The following is a 17,171-nucleotide window of genomic DNA, read 5'->3' on the forward strand; positions in this document are numbered from 1 at the left end:
TTTTTGAAATTTTAGTCAATTTGACCCTTTTTGGCCCCGCCCCTCAGGCCCCTGAGGGCTTAGGACTAAACCGGCAACTATTTTTGTTGACCTTTGTCCATGGAAGGTCCCTGCAAAATTTCATTGAAATTGGTTCAGGGGTTTTGGAGAAGAAGATTTTTTGAAATTTTAGTCAATTTGACCCTTTTTGGCCCCGCCCCTCAGGCCCCTGGGGGCTTAGGACTAAACCGGCAATTGTTTTTGTTGAACTTTGTTCATGGAAGGTCCCTGCAAAATTTCATTGAAATTGGTTCGGGGGTTTTGGAGAAGAAGTCGAAAATGTAAATTGTTTACGGACGCACGACGAATGACCTATCGCAATAGGTCACTTGAGACTTTGTCTCAGGTGACCTAAAAAATTCTATGAATTCTCGACTTATGTTTTAATAGTTCATTAGATTATTACCTGATGTCCGACAAAGGTCCCTCTACACTTGAACATCTGAAGAGGATCGTAGGCTAAAAAGTAGCAGAGTTCATAATGATTACATGTGAATTAACAGAGAACAATGCAATAATCTTTCAAGTAAAAAGCACCCAGAAAAAATTAAGGATCATTGTACCATTGCCGAAAAATTAAGGATCCCTCTACCGTTACCAAAAGATTAAGGATCCCTATACCATTGCTAACAAATATATTTTGAATGCATAGTTTCATTTTTTTGGCAGTGGTATGGGGATTCTTCAAGACAGTTATACTGTGAAACCTATTTAATTTCAACTCTTGAGTTTTCTAACATCCTATTTTAGCTACTGGTAATAAAAATACATAGCCTTATTTTACATCTGATGATACTTTTAACGGGTAAAACATGTAATAGACTACATCTCGTAGTGTCTTCTGTGGAGGAACTACTACATAACAAGGAATTTTCGCAACAGTTTAAGTTCTACCTTTTTTCACCCGCCAAAATGAGGGCAAATTTATCACGACAGTACTGGATCTACCAACGGGGAGCAAAAACTTTGACTTGGCAAAACTTTTCCGGTACAGAATATGAAATCAAAATGTTATGTACACTAATAATAGATGTGAATTCTTCTTAACTGAAACAACTTTCATCAGGGTTTCAGATTCAGTTCTCAGAGCGTTAGCCTTTATAAGGAAAATAATAAAGATTCTTAAGATTTACCAGCTTGAGTGATTTGGTTTGTTTGTGTTTTACGTCTTATTACCAGCTATGGTCGTTTAAGGACGTGCCAGGTTTTGGTGGTCGAGGAAAGCCGGAGTTCACAGAGAAAAAACCACCGACCTACGGCTAGTACCCGTGACCCAGTGGTGGAGGGCTAGTGGTAGCAGAATGTCAGACGCCTTCACCACTTGGCCACCGTGGTCCCAAAGCTTGAGTGAAAGAAGCTCAGATTGAATGTAACCAAGTTGTATACATTGGAATTCTACTTACGTGCATAGGGAAGACTTCTGGAACTCAGCACATTCTTTACTTGCTCTAAATCATCCTGGCAAAGAATTACAACAATAAACATGTAAACCTCAACCCACTTGACCTTGATAAAATAGTTCATTTCTTAACCCTTTTACCACTGTAGACCATAATGGACTCATCCCAATAAATGCATGGTAGAGTCCACTAAAGTTACCTAGGGGGTGAAAGGGTTAAGGTACAGTATGAAGCCTAAGAATCACACATACAGTAAAACCTTGTTATAATGCCACCATTTGTACAGAGAAATTTTGTCGACGTCATATTTTATTGTTCCTGTGACGTCATAGTTTTGCATAATTTCATGTGCTATCAAAGACTTAAGTTGAACTAAAAATTTAGCTTCGCACTTAATATAAACTTTATTTGTTTTACGACAATTATGAAACAAGTCATTTCAACTTATACGTATCACTCTTGTTGGCTCTAAGATCGCAGTATTGAGTTGATCATGAAATGTGCTCAGCAAAATTCAGCTGAGACTAAATTTAAACTTGCTAAACATTTAGGTGATTGGTATACATGGGATCATACAGCCAAACCTGTCTTTAGAGACCACATTAGGGAGTCCATAACATGGTCTCTTATTGCAGGTGGTCCCTTAACACAGGTTCAGTTGACATAAACATACCGGAATGTTTTTTTTCAAAAGTGGTCTCTTAACACAGGTGGTTTATTAATAGAGGTGGTCTCTTGATACAGGTTCACTTGACATCAAAATTACTGCAATGTCGTTTTTTTTCAAAAGTGGTCTCTTAATATTATACAGGTGGTTTATTAATAGAGGTGGTCTCTTGATACAGGTTCAGTTCACAGGAAATTACTGTAACAGTTTATTTTCTTCAAAAGTGGTCACTTTATAACACAGGTGGTTTATTAACAGAGGTGGTCTATTTATACAGGTTCAGTTGACATCAAAATTACTGTAATGGGATTGTTTTACAGTGGTCTTCTTAAACAGGTGGTTTATCAATAGAGGTGGTCTCTTGAGCAGGTTGGACTGTATACTGGAACTTAAATGAGGTCCATCATTCATCTGCTCGTCTTCCTCCAGCATCATGTTGATTTGTTGGGTATGGAAAAACAGCTGAAGAACAGTTTGGTTTGGTTTGTTTGTGTTTTACATCCTATTAACAGCTATGGTCATTTAAGGTATCCCATGTATAATGAAATTGGCAAACATCGGCCAACATCAGCAAACTTCGTAATCTGGGAATTCCCCCTAATCGTGACTTCATTTTCGGTACGAGTTACTGCCTATTGGGGAAACCCGGTGGAGGGCTATAGTAATCAAGACGGTTAGACGCCTTAACCACTCATGGTCAGCCACCGCAGCCCCAAGAACAGAGGAGTATGTGTTTTACTGTACATGGGCGGATTAGTCGAGTGGTTAACACTCCGGCCTTCCATGCAGACGGCTGGGTTTGATCCCCAAAGTGGACGGTCCTGTGCATGGAATATTCAGAGAAAGTGTTTTTCTCCTGCCAACACAAACCCAACAACCCACGTGGAGTATAAAATGGTCTGGGGTGGATGTTGCAGTATCTGTGCTTTAGCATTTAAGTGAAGTGGCACTATAAATGATAACGTTGGAAGCAAGGTCCCACTACAAACAGAACACAATACATCTCCAGCACATAGGGAGATATTTAGCCAGGTGGCATATAACTAGACTGATAAGACAGCTCCTGCGAATACCTCAAAAATTGTTTTAATTAATGTATATATGCTAATTGTATTGATTGTGTATAAATTGTATATCTATGTACTGTTAAGTGCTTCAGAGTGGCTTATTCTAGCTAGATATAGGGCGCTATATCAAATGTGGTATATTATTATTATTATTACAAACATATAATAATAATAATAATTTGAGGTTCTTATATACCACTTTATCACAACCTAGTTCGTAGGTTGTCTCAAAGCAGTTCACAAATTAATATCCGTGGTTATAGGGCCTTTGCAACCAGCCGATATCTTTCTCAACTTCCTGGGGAGCATACAGCCGGTGCTGGTAGCTCACAGCTAGCATTCTACAATTCTAGCACTTCCCAGCCTGGTACTAATTTACAGCTGAGTAGACTGGAACAAGCGGAGTAAAGTATCTTGCTCAAAGATACAATACAGTGTCGTGCCATGACTCGAACACGTGACCCGGCGTCCTACCACTAGACTACCGTGCCTATACACTTACCTGCATAACAGTATTTTCCCTCTTGACGCTCACCAATTCCTCCACCACATCCCCAAGTCTGTGCTCCAGGTGCTCTGTGACAAACAGTATTAGCCAGGTTAGAAACGTTTAGTATCTTAACTCATGATTCACCCCTGAAATTTCATAATGAACTATTCCAACCTTTGAATTGGAGGAGTTCAAATGTGTCTTCAGGGGTGAATGAGTTAATACATTTAGTTGTTTGTAATCAAAAGTCAAGTGGTCAAGTCCTTGAAAGTTGTGTTCAGTATGCTAGTTTCCAGGTTCATTGCTGATTAGTGGTCAGTCTTGTAGCCAAATGCATGTAAGTTGTGCTAAGTGTGTCAATATCTACAGTTACCTGTGGTCAGTTTCGTGGCCAAATCCCTGAACTTGATGTTAAGTCTGTCAATTTCCAAAATTACAATTGTGGTCAGTTTCATGGCAAAATCCTTGATATTTGTGGTCAATGTGTCAATATATACAGCTTCCTTTGGTCAGTCAGGTGGTATAATGAGTTAAAGAGAAATCTTCCCCCACTGAGTTGGTAGGGAAGTGGCTAGTATTCTACCATGCAGGCTAACAGAATTAACATAAACTTGAAAATATGACCTGTGGGTATGCTGAGATTCAAACTTTTTAAGTTATCTTTAAAATAAGCTATCCGTCCTAAAATAAGGTTTTCTTGTTAGTATCATTTGTATTTCTCTTTGGTATTAAATTGTTTTGTATATTATTATATATTTATACTGTCAAACTTCCATAAGTTGAACTTCGAAAATTCAAATTTCATGAATTTAACTTTTATAAGTCCTATTTCTCGCTGTTTTGAAGTACGATCAAGGTCCGATCCTTCGGAAAACTATGAAAATTACAACTGATATTAATTGCAGTAAAACAATAACCTGAACAAGAACTTTGAAATGTCCGGGGTCATTTTAACACCTAAATATATAATCTATAAATACATGAAACATATTTCTCTAATTACATTAAATCCAATATTTATAGTTTTCTAACCAAATGTTTTGTCTAGTGTTCCGTCGCTTAACAATCACATTTGCAATTATGCAGTTTATACAGGATCTCAAAGATATTCGAAATTCAACATTCCTTGGTCGAAGTTTTAAGTCAATTTTTTTCCCCAATGGTTCTGCAAAGTTTGAAACATCAAAGTTTGAAACGTCAAAGTTTGAAATGTCAAAGTTTGAAACATCAAAGTTCGAAACATCAAAGTTTGAAACGTCAAAGTTTGAAACGTCAAAGTTTGAAATGTCAAAGTTCGAAACATCAAAGTTCGAAACATCAAAGTTTGAAACATCAAAGTTCGAAGTTCGAAACATAGAATATTGAAACATCAAAGTTCGACTGTATTACTTACCTACTCTGTCCTCTGTTTGTTTTTCCATGTTTTCTAGTCTCTCCGCTAACTTCCCTAACATAGAACGCAGAAATCCTACTTCTTGGTCCTTTTGATTAAGTGAATACTGCATGTCGGACATTTTTTCTTCTGTGCGAACAATGTATTCCTTCATTGCCTCGAATTTGCAAACTTTTAAATGCTCGTCCAGTTCATCATGTATACCCATAAACTCACAACTAGAAAAGAAAAAAAACGAAGTGAGAGGAACTTCACATANCCCCCCCATTTCCCCCATCCGCGACCTTCGACCCTTTAACTTTGATTGATGACCCACCAAAAATCTAATTAAGATTTGGACTAATTATATGCGTAACTGTTTTATTTGTCAAGCAAAAAGTGTTAATGACCAGTGTCTCGAATATTTTCTTCACAAAGAAAACAGACACTTTTGAAAGCTCACAGAATAAATTTTCAATCACTGTTACATGTGTTAAAAACAAACTTGGCATTTATTACTCAGCAAGTTATTTTTATATTTACACGATAGTGAAAAATCATTTATAAAGCCAAACAAAAATAGTCTACAGACAGACAGACAGACAGACAGACAGACAGACAGACAGACAGACAGACAGACAGACAGACAGACAGACAGACAGACAGACAGACAGACAGACAGACAGACAGACAGACAGACAGACAGACAGACAGACAGACAGACAGACAGACAGACAGACAGACAGACAGACAGACAGACAGACAGACAGACAGACAGACAGACAGACAGACAGACAGACAGACAGACAGACAGACAGACAGACAGACAGACAGACAGACAGACAGACAGACAGACAGACAGACAGACAGACAGACAGACAGACAGACAGACAGACAGACAGACAGACAGACAGACAGACAGACAGACAGACAGACAGACAGACAGACAGACAGACAGACAGACAGACAGACAGACAGACAGACAGACAGACAGACAGACAGACAGACAGACAGACAGACAGACAGACAGACAGACAGACAGACAGACAGACAGACAGACAGACAGACAGACAGACAGACAGACAGACAGACAGACAGACAGACAGACAGACAGACAGACAGACAGACAGACAGACAGACAGACAGACAGACAGACAGACAGACAGACAGACAGACAGACAGACAGACAGACAGACAGACAGACAGACAGACAGACAGACAGACAGACAGACAGACAGACAGACAGACAGACAGACAGACAGACAGACAGACAGACAGACAGACAGACAGACAGACAGACAGACAGACAGACAGACAGACAGACAGACAGACAGACAGACAGACAGACAGACAGACAGACAGACAGACAGACAGACAGACAGACAGACAGACAGACAGACAGACAGACAGACAGACAGACAGACAGACAGACAGACAGACAGACAGACAGACAGACAGACAGACAGACAGACAGACAGACAGACAGACAGACAGACAGACAGACAGACAGACAGACAGACAGACAGACAGACAGACAGACAGACAGACAGACAGACAGACAGACAGACAGACAGACAGACAGACAGACAGACAGACAGACAGACAGACAGACAGACAGACAGACAGACAGACAGACAGACAGACAGACAGACAGACAGACAGACAGACAGACAGACAGACAGACAGACAGACAGACAGACAGACAGACAGACAGACAGACAGACAGACAGACAGACAGACAGACAGACAGACAGACAGACAGACAGACAGACAGACAGACAGACAGACAGACAGACAGACAGACAGACAGACAGACAGACAGACAGACAGACAGACAGACAGACAGACAGACAGACAGACAGACAGACAGACAGACAGACAGACAGACAGACAGACAGACAGACAGACAGACAGACAGACAGACAGACAGACAGACAGACAGACAGACAGACAGACAGACAGACAGACAGACAGACAGACAGACAGACAGACAGACAGACAGACAGACAGACAGACAGACAGACAGACAGACAGACAGACAGACAGACAGACAGACAGACAGACAGACAGACAGACAGACAGACAGACAGACAGACAGACAGACAGACAGACAGACAGACAGACAGACAGACAGACAGACAGACAGACAGACAGACAGACAGACAGACAGACAGACAGACAGACAGACAGACAGACACAGTGATTAGAAGAGGAAGGAGACATGAAGGTTTCTTGTCTTGGGCTTTATCACTGGGAGTTACGGCATGATTTACTTCAGGAAACAAACTCTCATATCACCCTCCAACATTCCTGAGCCTAAAAAATAGTCCAAGTTCTTACCCAAATCGATTGTGTGGACAGCGAGCTCTGTTACAAGTCTTTAGATGGTCCTCCAAATCCTGAAAACAGGAGTTACATTCCTCAGTTTACTGAATAGATACATTTAAAAGTAACACAATTACACAGTGTACAATAAAAAATTCTATTTCCCATCTTGTCAATGACTGTATTTCTCTCATTTTCGTGTGTGTAAGATAGAGCTGTCCAGAGTAAGAAAGAGGTGTAAGAAATTTCTACCTTACACCCGCTTGACCTGAAGTCGCCAATGGCTCAACAATGGGGTGACGTCATAAATTTGGAAAACTCCCATGCCGCAATTTGGAAAAGACGACTTAATGAAATTAAAACCTTTTTCGATATATTTACCGCACACATTAGAAAGATGAGATTAACTTTTCTGCGCAAATTCTGTTTGCAAATATTGGGTATGTTAAATCTTGCTGACAGATTCGTTTCGTCATTAAAGCTCACGGGTACATTAATATTTTCAAAATGTCCAAATGCATTTTCATGGTTTCTGAGCTTATTCTGAATGGAATGAGAAAAAAATACTCTTTTATGCCAAAGGGTGTAGGATGGGGAAATTCCAGGCTTGGGAATTTTCAAATATGGTAAAACCGAAGACTTTCTGGTCAAAGCCTCAGGTTTTACCAAATTTGAAAAACCCTCGGGTGGAATTTCCCTATCCTACACACTTGGGCATGATCGAGTCTTAAATTATTACATTTTTGACAATAAGATATCTAATTCCATCAAATTGATTAAACTGATATCTTTCACATTGCGAAAAACATTGAAAGCGACATTTGTCGCAGTGTGAATATAACAATTTTGGAGTTGACCATTCAGAATGGTACTCTCCAATCACTGCATTCAAAACTGCAGATTTTCTATAAGATACAGATGAAGTGATGATAGAATAATTCTTTGCTTTAGTACATCTTTGCCTCATACAATAAAGTATTAATTTATCTGCACAAGTGATACCATTTCTGTGAGCAAATCCTACTAAATAATAGCCAACAAGACATTCATATTGATATGTCTCGCCTGTGCCCCGCTTTGACCATCAATGCACACATATCAGAGAAACTAACTTAAAACGCAAAAACTTAGTGTTGATGGAGATGCTGACAAAGTCAATAGACCATGAACGGTAGGCCGCATCCAGCATTTGATGCATGGGTTGAGATGCACTACCTAAGATGCATCTATGGTGCAAGTTTGGTTGGTCTAGTTCTTAAGTTTCAGAGAAACTAAGTTAAACGAAAAACTTAATGTTGACGCTGCGGTTGCCAGAAAAGTGATATTTTAGTCTCGCTTCTGCGGGTAAAATGGTAAAATTTTGTTCGAACAAAACATTCAAACAGTGCAAAGCCTTAACTTGTTGTCAAGCTGAAGTCACTACAACATGGCGCCCACGGTTACACTACTATATCCCCAACTGTTCTGATCCAGTAAAACATTTGTCATTGTAGGTAGTTTTAAAATGTAAGAATTAGAAAATGTATTGCTTTTCTTGTTGAATATCATAAAACATATATCACTCAGCAGAACAATTACCAACATTTTTACTCATGTTTCACACTCGTGAAAAATGTCGGCATTTTGCCATACTGGTGAAATATTATATGGTAGTCAATGGGAATCTATTAAACATCCACTATGCTACATACTTTGGGGGACAAAACAAGCCGATAACTTACTTTTTTAAGGACAGCGGGACATCCACTGTTGTTTGGACACTCCATCATCATGAAGTCGCACATGTCCTCATGTTCACTACAAAGTCACAAGCAGACTAAAGACAATGCATCGTAAATCATATTCAATTCAATTCATTATTTTATTGCTCATTTTTAATCACATAGTATTTTGAAGGCAAATAAAAACACTACAAACGTACAAAGAAAATTTTGGAAAATTTTGAACAATATATAAAGTCACACAGAAGCTAGGCCCACTCTCCTCAGTTCAAGTGACTGTTTTATGAATATGCAAAAGTCAAGTATTAGTTGAATATTGTCAGTAGATAAAATTTGTGTTTAGCATGGAATCATCTTGAATACATTTGTTTAAGTAGTCATTTCTCAGGTGTGAATTATAGCCATACCTGAAGAAGAAATGTTCATCTTCTAGAACAAGACATTTTTACGTTCTGTACTCTTTGTTCTATAGGGGTTTTCCATTTGCTAATTCAAGGTTAAAATGCTCAAACAATCTGAATTTGGTATGTAATTTTTTTAATTTTTTTTTATTAGTAATAGATAAGCATTTTTCTGGAGAATATATTTTTAAACATTTTTATATTAGAATTATTTATTTTTCATCCATCATCGATGAAAAAAAAATCATATTCATTGAAAATACAAAGATTTAATTTTCAACAGATCAAATAATGTTAAGGGCATCTATATCAGGACACTTTATAAAATCAAAGTTTAATTCTGAGTAACATTTGGAATTCACCCTTTTTTTGGGAAATTCACATCTTACTTTTTTTTATGTGCAAAAATTCAGGAAATCCAGTGTCAGATTTTGAATTCAATGCATATTTTAAATTTAACCCTTTAACCACTCACAGTAGACCATAATGGACTCACCCAGATAAATGTGTGGTAGAGTTTACTAAAGTTACATAGGGGTGAAAGGGTTAATACAATGCCTGTTTATCATTGTAAATTTGTGTTGAGAGAAAGTGTCAATAAGTTGTTATAATGTGTTACTAATCATTTTTTTTCCGACATTTGACAATACCTCGTTTCAACTAAAACTTTATACACATATAGTACTCCATTTGAAGTTCATGTAGCTACTAGGAAAATCGTCCTTGAAATTCAGGAAATCAGGTTATGGTGCACCCCTGGACTATTTCATGGCAAAACTGAAGGTTCCTTATGTGCCATTTCTTTTATCACACTGCAAGTGGATGAGCTTTATCTTTTGATGTACATCAAAAGAATCGTTTGGCAGTGTAGCGGTAAAATTATCTGGCTTTGAAGTTCGGTGAAACGATTGATCAAACTACAAAAGTTTCAAATGTATAGATACAATTTTTTGGAGTGGTATGGGTATCCTTAAGAGATTAATAGAATCTTACATGGGTGTGGTTCGTGGACAGGGAAATCTCAACCCGAGGGTAAGAGTTTGGCTGTCCAGCACAAGGCTTTACCGAGTGCTGGACAGACACACTCTTAACCATGAGTTGAGATTTCCCTGTCCACGGACCATATCCATATGTAAGATTCTTTTTCTCCCATACTCAAAATAAACATGCCAGTGTCAATACTCCATGACCTTCAAATGCTTGTATTCTATGACACGCATGGTGAATACAATTATGTTAATTCCATAGGGGTGATGAACCCTGAACATAAAATCAGAAATCCAATTAAAGCACAGCGTTAACAATATTTCTATTAAATAATCCAATAACTGTAATATATCAGTTGATATATCTTATAATAAGTACAAAATTAATGAAAATTTAACAGTAAAAACAACGCAACTATTTCAAACGCTAACGTCATTTGGCGGACTTATTTCGTGAGGTCATAGCACATGTAAGCTGTCTTTCCCTCGCGCCAGTATGGGAGCAATAAAAATCCTGAGCTGTCAGGTGTAACCATGTTTTTTTTTTATGTACCTCCTGTTGGTGATTCGACACTGCACAGGACACTTGCTGGAATCGACCACATAGTCCTGTCCATCCAGAGATGGCGAACATCCATATTTACAATGGACAAACAGGTCCCCAATCTGCTCGGACAGAGTGATGTTGGCTACTATGATGTCCAGCGACTTTCCGTCCACGGGGCAGGTGGCTATAATGCACAAGGACACAAGATGAGCATACCGGAACACGAAGTACGTATACACTGCGGAACATTGTTCACATTGGAAAGGGATTTTGGGAAACCTCTCCAAAGAGGAAACTTTGTAATCCAGACACTGATGATTGGAAAACCCTCTCTATAGAGGAAACTTTGTAATCCAGACATAATAGTTAGGAAATCTCTCTAAAGAGAAACACTTAATGTAATTATGGATTGGCCACTGGTAACTGGGTAACCTCGTTTAAGATGAAACTTCTTAATCCAGACATTATTAATTGGAAAACCCTCTATATAGAGGAAACTTCGTAATCCAGACATAAAAGTTAAGAAACCTCTCTAAAGAGGAACCTTTAACGTAATGATTGCCACTGGTACAACTGTAATTGGAATACATCGTTTAAGAAAAAACCTCTTGGTCTTTGAAAACCTCTTTTTACTGTATAATATAAAATGTTTGTTGTATATAAACATTCGTGGTTTTCGTGGAGGCTACGGAACCACAAGATAGCCAACGGTAACTCGTTGGGGAACCTCTTTATAATTATAAGTACTCTACCTTCGGGATTGCTGGTGACACATCGGTGACAGTAGGTATGCTGGAATGAAAAATATGCACAAAATGTTACGAATTGTATCAAAATTGTCAAATTTCTGTTAAAATAATACATTCTGTTTATAACATTACTGAATAGTCTATAAACATATTGGAATAATTAGCTAAATGTCACAAGAAAAACTGATTCTAAACATTTAATTTTGATTTCTTTAATTTAAGTGAGATCTAGAGTTCTGTTTCAGGAATAACTATATAGAAAGAATCTGGTATCTAAATTTCAGATTTTAAAATAAAATGCACTTTGAAACTACATGTTGATTTATCAGTCTTGATACATTGTATATACCATCAAAAATTCTGTTTATCAATAAACAAAAAGTGTTCATGCCTGTCAACCCTGTCCTAAGCCGCAGTCACATAATATGGTCATGAACGTAGTTGACCGTAGTTGACTTTAGTAGACTGTAGGTGGCCTTGGTTTAACTATCTGGAAAGGCAAATATCATTCTTTCAAAACCAAAATCTCTCACTGGAAGGCCAATCAATCTCATTCTTTAAAAGTTTGAACGAATGAGATTGGCCTTTCCAGAGAGTAAGATTTTGGTTTTGAAAGAATGAGATTGGCCTTTCCAGCGAGTAAGATTTCGGTTTTGAAAGAATGAGATTGGCCTTTCCAGAGAGTAAGATTTCGGTTTGAAAGAATGAGATTGGCATTTCCAGAGCGTAAGATTTCGGTTTGAAGGAATGAGATTGGCCTTTCCAGAGAGCAAGATTTCGGTTTTGAAAGAATGAGATTAGCCTTTCCAGAGAGTAAGATTTCGGTTTGAAAGAATGAGATTGGCATTTCCAGAGAGTAAGATTTCAGTTTTGAAAGAATGAGATTGGCCTTTCCAGAGAGTAAGATTTCGGTTTTGAAAGAATATGAGATTGACCTTTCCAGAGAGTAAGGTTTCGGTTTTAAAAGAATGATTTTTGGCCTCATGGAGAGTCTGATTTTGGTATAGAAAGAGTGAGATTTGCCTTCCGGAGAGTCAGAAATTTCACCCTTTGTTTACTGTGGTGAACAAGGGGACGTAACTGCCACAGCACTAGCATCACCAGTGACCAAGCTGGCAAAATGTCAGCAAAAGTGTCTGGGTAAGAACATATTATTTACAGATATACCTAATATTCCTGCTAAAGGAACTTTTTCAGTGATAATTAACTCTATTGTAACAAGTTGGTTTAAAATGAGATTCAGTATACTTACCCCGCATGCTACAATCACAGGTTCTTTGAACACTTTCTGACACAGTCTGCAATACAGCTTCTTGTTTGGCGGTTCAACAAAGACAGTTATTTCCTAAAGTAAGAAAAAGTGGATTAGAGTATTGAAGGTTTTCTGCAACTGCAATGTCAACATACATAAATACTTGCTATTTGTACTTTAAAAACCTACAGGACCCATTCATGTGTTATAGATGACTCACACCAGTATATATATCCTTCTTACATCTAACATCCCCACAAATAACACTGAGACTCCTGCACGCTATTTCCTTATAACTTATAATTGTTACCATTTACACCCAGTCTGGTATATAGAATGTATACCACCATCACCCATATACTTACATTACAACCATTAAAAGCTGTTTGACTTATACCCATGTATCACCTGTATAGCCATATAATTTATATCCATATGACTTAAGCTTATACCCATATAACCTACACCCATATAACTTACACCACTATACTTACATCCATATACTTAGATCCATAGAACTAATACCCATATACTTACACCCATATAACTAACACTCATGTAACTTACACCCATATACTTATACCCATATAACTTATACCCATATACTTACATTCATATACTTACATCGATACAACTTGCACCCATATACTTACATCCATATAACTAATACCCATATACTTACACCCAATATAATTTATACCAATATAACTTACACCCATATACTTACACCCATATACTGACATCCATATACTAACACCCAATATAATTTATACCAATATAACTTATATCCATATTCTTACACCCAATATAATTTATACCAATATAACGTATATCCATATTCTTACACCCATATACTGACATCCATATACTTACACCCAATAAAATGTTTACCAATATAACTTATATCCATATACTGACACCCATGTAACTTGTACCCCATATTACTTACACCAATATATCACCCTGGACCCCCGTTTCAATTTGTCCCAGAAAATATATACAATTCAAACTATGTTTTATAAAACAACAACCTATGCCTGCAGGTGGGGGGCTTCACGCTGGACCTCATTTTAATTTGTACCCGCAAACATATAAACTATTCTTACAAACATAGCCTGTCGGTGAAGGACAAAGCGCTTTATCCTGAACCTCAATTCACATTTTTCACCGAGAATTAGTTTGCCAAGGCTAGGTCATGAAACGCGACCAAACAAAAACACAATCATCGTAAGTCCTAAAATTCGACAACAATTGCTTGAATTCGCATATTGCAGTGAGATTAAGCTAGTACAGGCGAGATGTACGTGGAACACACAGCACAACCAAACTATCACATAGCGTAAATTTCGCAGTATAGAAACACTCAAGTTTTCTGCATCCAGTAAATTAGCACAAAAATATTGACACACGCATTGCCAAATTATCACATGTCATAAATTTTGCAGTGTGGAAATGCTCACGTTTTTTTAATATAGTAAATTAGCACTGAAATATCCACACACGAATATTGTTAAGAAACACACGTCGCTACCAAACTATCACATACGTGTACCAGATATTTCATGGTTTGCAAATGCTCACGTTTTTTGCATACATTAAATTAGCATGAAAATATCCATACACAAATATTTATTTATAGATTATAGATATAAAGAATATATGTAGATTTTAGAGCCACTGTGAACTCAAAACATTTCGACACGGTGATAAGTTTACAGAATCACGTAACGGGAATATTTTCACACGCAAAAATATCGATGTGTAGAGTGCATTAAAAAAAATATCATTTGTGCAGTCTATTTGAAAATTGATGAAAACCAAATATGGAACACACATTATTAATTATAAATAAGAAGACTCCCTTTTTTCACAAAATTTCACATATTTCTAAATTTTAAATTCTGGTATCCTTATCCATAGATTTATATACAGTCTTGTACTAAATTAAAGGTCACAAGCATTTCTTTTCTTCTATATTTCATGCATTATCACATTGTTTTCGGTGATTTTTTTTAAACTCAATTGTAATGCTATAAACATATCTATGAGAAACAAAAATTGGCATCATGAAAGAGAATTGTCTGAATTTTTCTCTCTTATCATTTTCAAAATTACCTGTTAAGTAGTTTTCTAGATATGACACAAGTAAATTTCATTAGTTTTTCTTAATCGTTTTAATCAAGTTTATCTTTTTTGCTGTGAAACTTTGGAATAAAGAAATATAGGAAAAAAACTTGACAGAGTGCTAACAAAAATAATTTCTTTTGAATAGGTTGTCACTTCTTGAAAATCATTCAACGGAAAAAACTAAAAATACTGCGAAAGAAAATATTTTGATATTTCCTAATTCATGCAAATTTTCATTTCAAATCCATCACCAGACTAATTAACTTCCAGATAATTCCCCTCCCCCATTAAAAAAAATATGGAAAAAAATCATAAAATATAGAGGGGAAAAATATGTGTGACCTATCATTTGGCACGGGACCGTATTTTCACAAAGCTAGATGAATTTTGCCGTTTCTGGTGAAAATGGTTAGTAGATCGATCAGCAGCAGTGATACATTTGGAAAGTGTGTTAATTATTACGTCCGGTGAACACACTATATATAGGATACCATTTATAGTCCAATGACAAAGAATATGTATGAGGTTCAATGAAGACGGTGAAATTAATCATGAAGTGTTACAAAATAAACAGATGAATTCAGTAAAAATTGTTAATAGTTGTTAGTATTGCCATTCTCGTTAATAGATGTCCTGTAATCTCTTTGGGCCACACAATATAATTAATCAAATTACTAAATTAAAGGTCTATAGGAGCTTATCACAATAAATCTAGCATATACATTTTGCCCAACATTTAAATGAAGACATTAATAATCTTTTCTTTCTTCGAACTTCAAATATGCATGTACTGGTTATCTTAGATAAAAAATATAACGTTTTTCCTCCTTTAACAACTTTTTAAAATTTCTTCAATAATATATCTTCTAACCTCCCAGGATATGCATGTAGTATTTAAAAAAAATTATCCTCTTTATTCCTGAATATTTGGTCATATTCTTAGACTTTCATATAAAGAATATATCTTACTTTTTTTCAGGTCTTTTTCTGAATCAGTTTGTTTACATATATTTCTGCTTGAGACCCAATCACAATGTCTTCTGTGAAATTGGCAATTACAAAATTGAAATGTACATATTTATTTTTATTGCAAACACAGCAGCACTGTCTTGCAAGTGAGAGTTACCTCCTCTTCCACACTGAGGGCCGATATCCTAGAAACATTGGAATTTGTTCGTTTATGTTGATGGGGGACAACTAACAGGGTGTCTGAATTCTGTAACAAAGGAACAAAAGGAACAAAGGAACAAGGAAACGTACACATCAACATCTTTGAAATTCCGTGGAATTCCATTTCTTGCATTCTCTCCACTCTCTGGAATATATGTGTCATGACAACATCGACGGTTCAGTGTGTACCGCATTGTGGATGACCAATGCATGCATTAGTAGACTAATCTGATCCTTTGACGTACATTAAAATAATTGCTTGGTAGCTTTGCGGTAAAATTTACCGGCTTTCGAATCGCCTGTTGCTCCTCTGCTGTATTCAAAGTACAAGCATTTTAGCCTTCCTATAACTGTAATGTAGTTAAATTTCCAGAGGTTAAAATTTTACGATTTCGTGTCCGGAAATTATTCGCTGGGTTGATTTTCGCAAATCACAATATCTGTAAGTCTATTTTATGGCCGTGTGAAGCTTTGTTGTCATGGCGGCGATCTCAAGATATTCACAAGGGTTTGAATTTCACAAATTATAACGCATTCGCGAATAAGAACCCACATGAATATTTGCAACTATACAGTAGTCGTTTTTGTTCACTTTTAACCAATTGAATTGCAAACCATGTACCTCCATTTTTGTCATGACGCATTCCAGGAGTGCAGAGAACATAAGTGCGGGTTATAATTACTCCCTGGAATTGTGTAGGATGACATCAAATACAACAAGTAAAGTGCAAAATGTCCCCACATGCAAAATGAAAGTGAACAGGATAATGATTAAACATTCTACAAAGGTGAAAGGTCAAAGGTGAATGTAAGTGAACAGGTCAAAGGTGAAAAGGGCATTCATGATAGATGCATATA

General features: G+C 36.9%; 1 protein-coding gene across 2 annotated transcripts in view; it reads right to left on the reverse strand.

Annotated features, from left to right (window-relative positions):
* LOC110446163 (E3 ubiquitin-protein ligase TRAF7-like) overlaps nucleotides 1–17,171 on the reverse strand; it is a 77,618-nt gene that overhangs the window by 55,902 nt on the left and 4,545 nt on the right. The window contains exons 4-13 of one of the 2 annotated variants that reach the window (XM_021491172.1): nucleotides 16,270–16,359; nucleotides 13,017–13,109; nucleotides 11,768–11,807; nucleotides 11,022–11,199; nucleotides 9,082–9,157; nucleotides 7,376–7,434; nucleotides 5,057–5,274; nucleotides 3,676–3,749; nucleotides 1,443–1,497; nucleotides 446–498 (exon numbers count right to left, since the gene is read on the reverse strand). In XM_021491172.1, the coding sequence (XP_021346847.1) occupies nucleotides 446–498; nucleotides 1,443–1,497; nucleotides 3,676–3,749; nucleotides 5,057–5,274; nucleotides 7,376–7,434; nucleotides 9,082–9,157; nucleotides 11,022–11,199; nucleotides 11,768–11,807; nucleotides 13,017–13,109; nucleotides 16,270–16,359 (936 nt within the window). The remainder of the gene's footprint in view (nucleotides 1–445; nucleotides 499–1,442; nucleotides 1,498–3,675; nucleotides 3,750–5,056; nucleotides 5,275–7,375; nucleotides 7,435–9,081; nucleotides 9,158–11,021; nucleotides 11,200–11,767; nucleotides 11,808–13,016; nucleotides 13,110–16,269; nucleotides 16,360–17,171) is intronic. The other variant, XM_021491173.1, reaches the window with a different exon arrangement.

Source organism: Mizuhopecten yessoensis, unplaced genomic scaffold (genome assembly GCF_002113885.1).
Source record: "Mizuhopecten yessoensis strain PY_sf001 unplaced genomic scaffold, ASM211388v2 scaffold2597, whole genome shotgun sequence".
NCBI classification, from domain to species: Eukaryota; Metazoa; Mollusca; class Bivalvia; order Pectinida; family Pectinidae; genus Mizuhopecten; species Mizuhopecten yessoensis.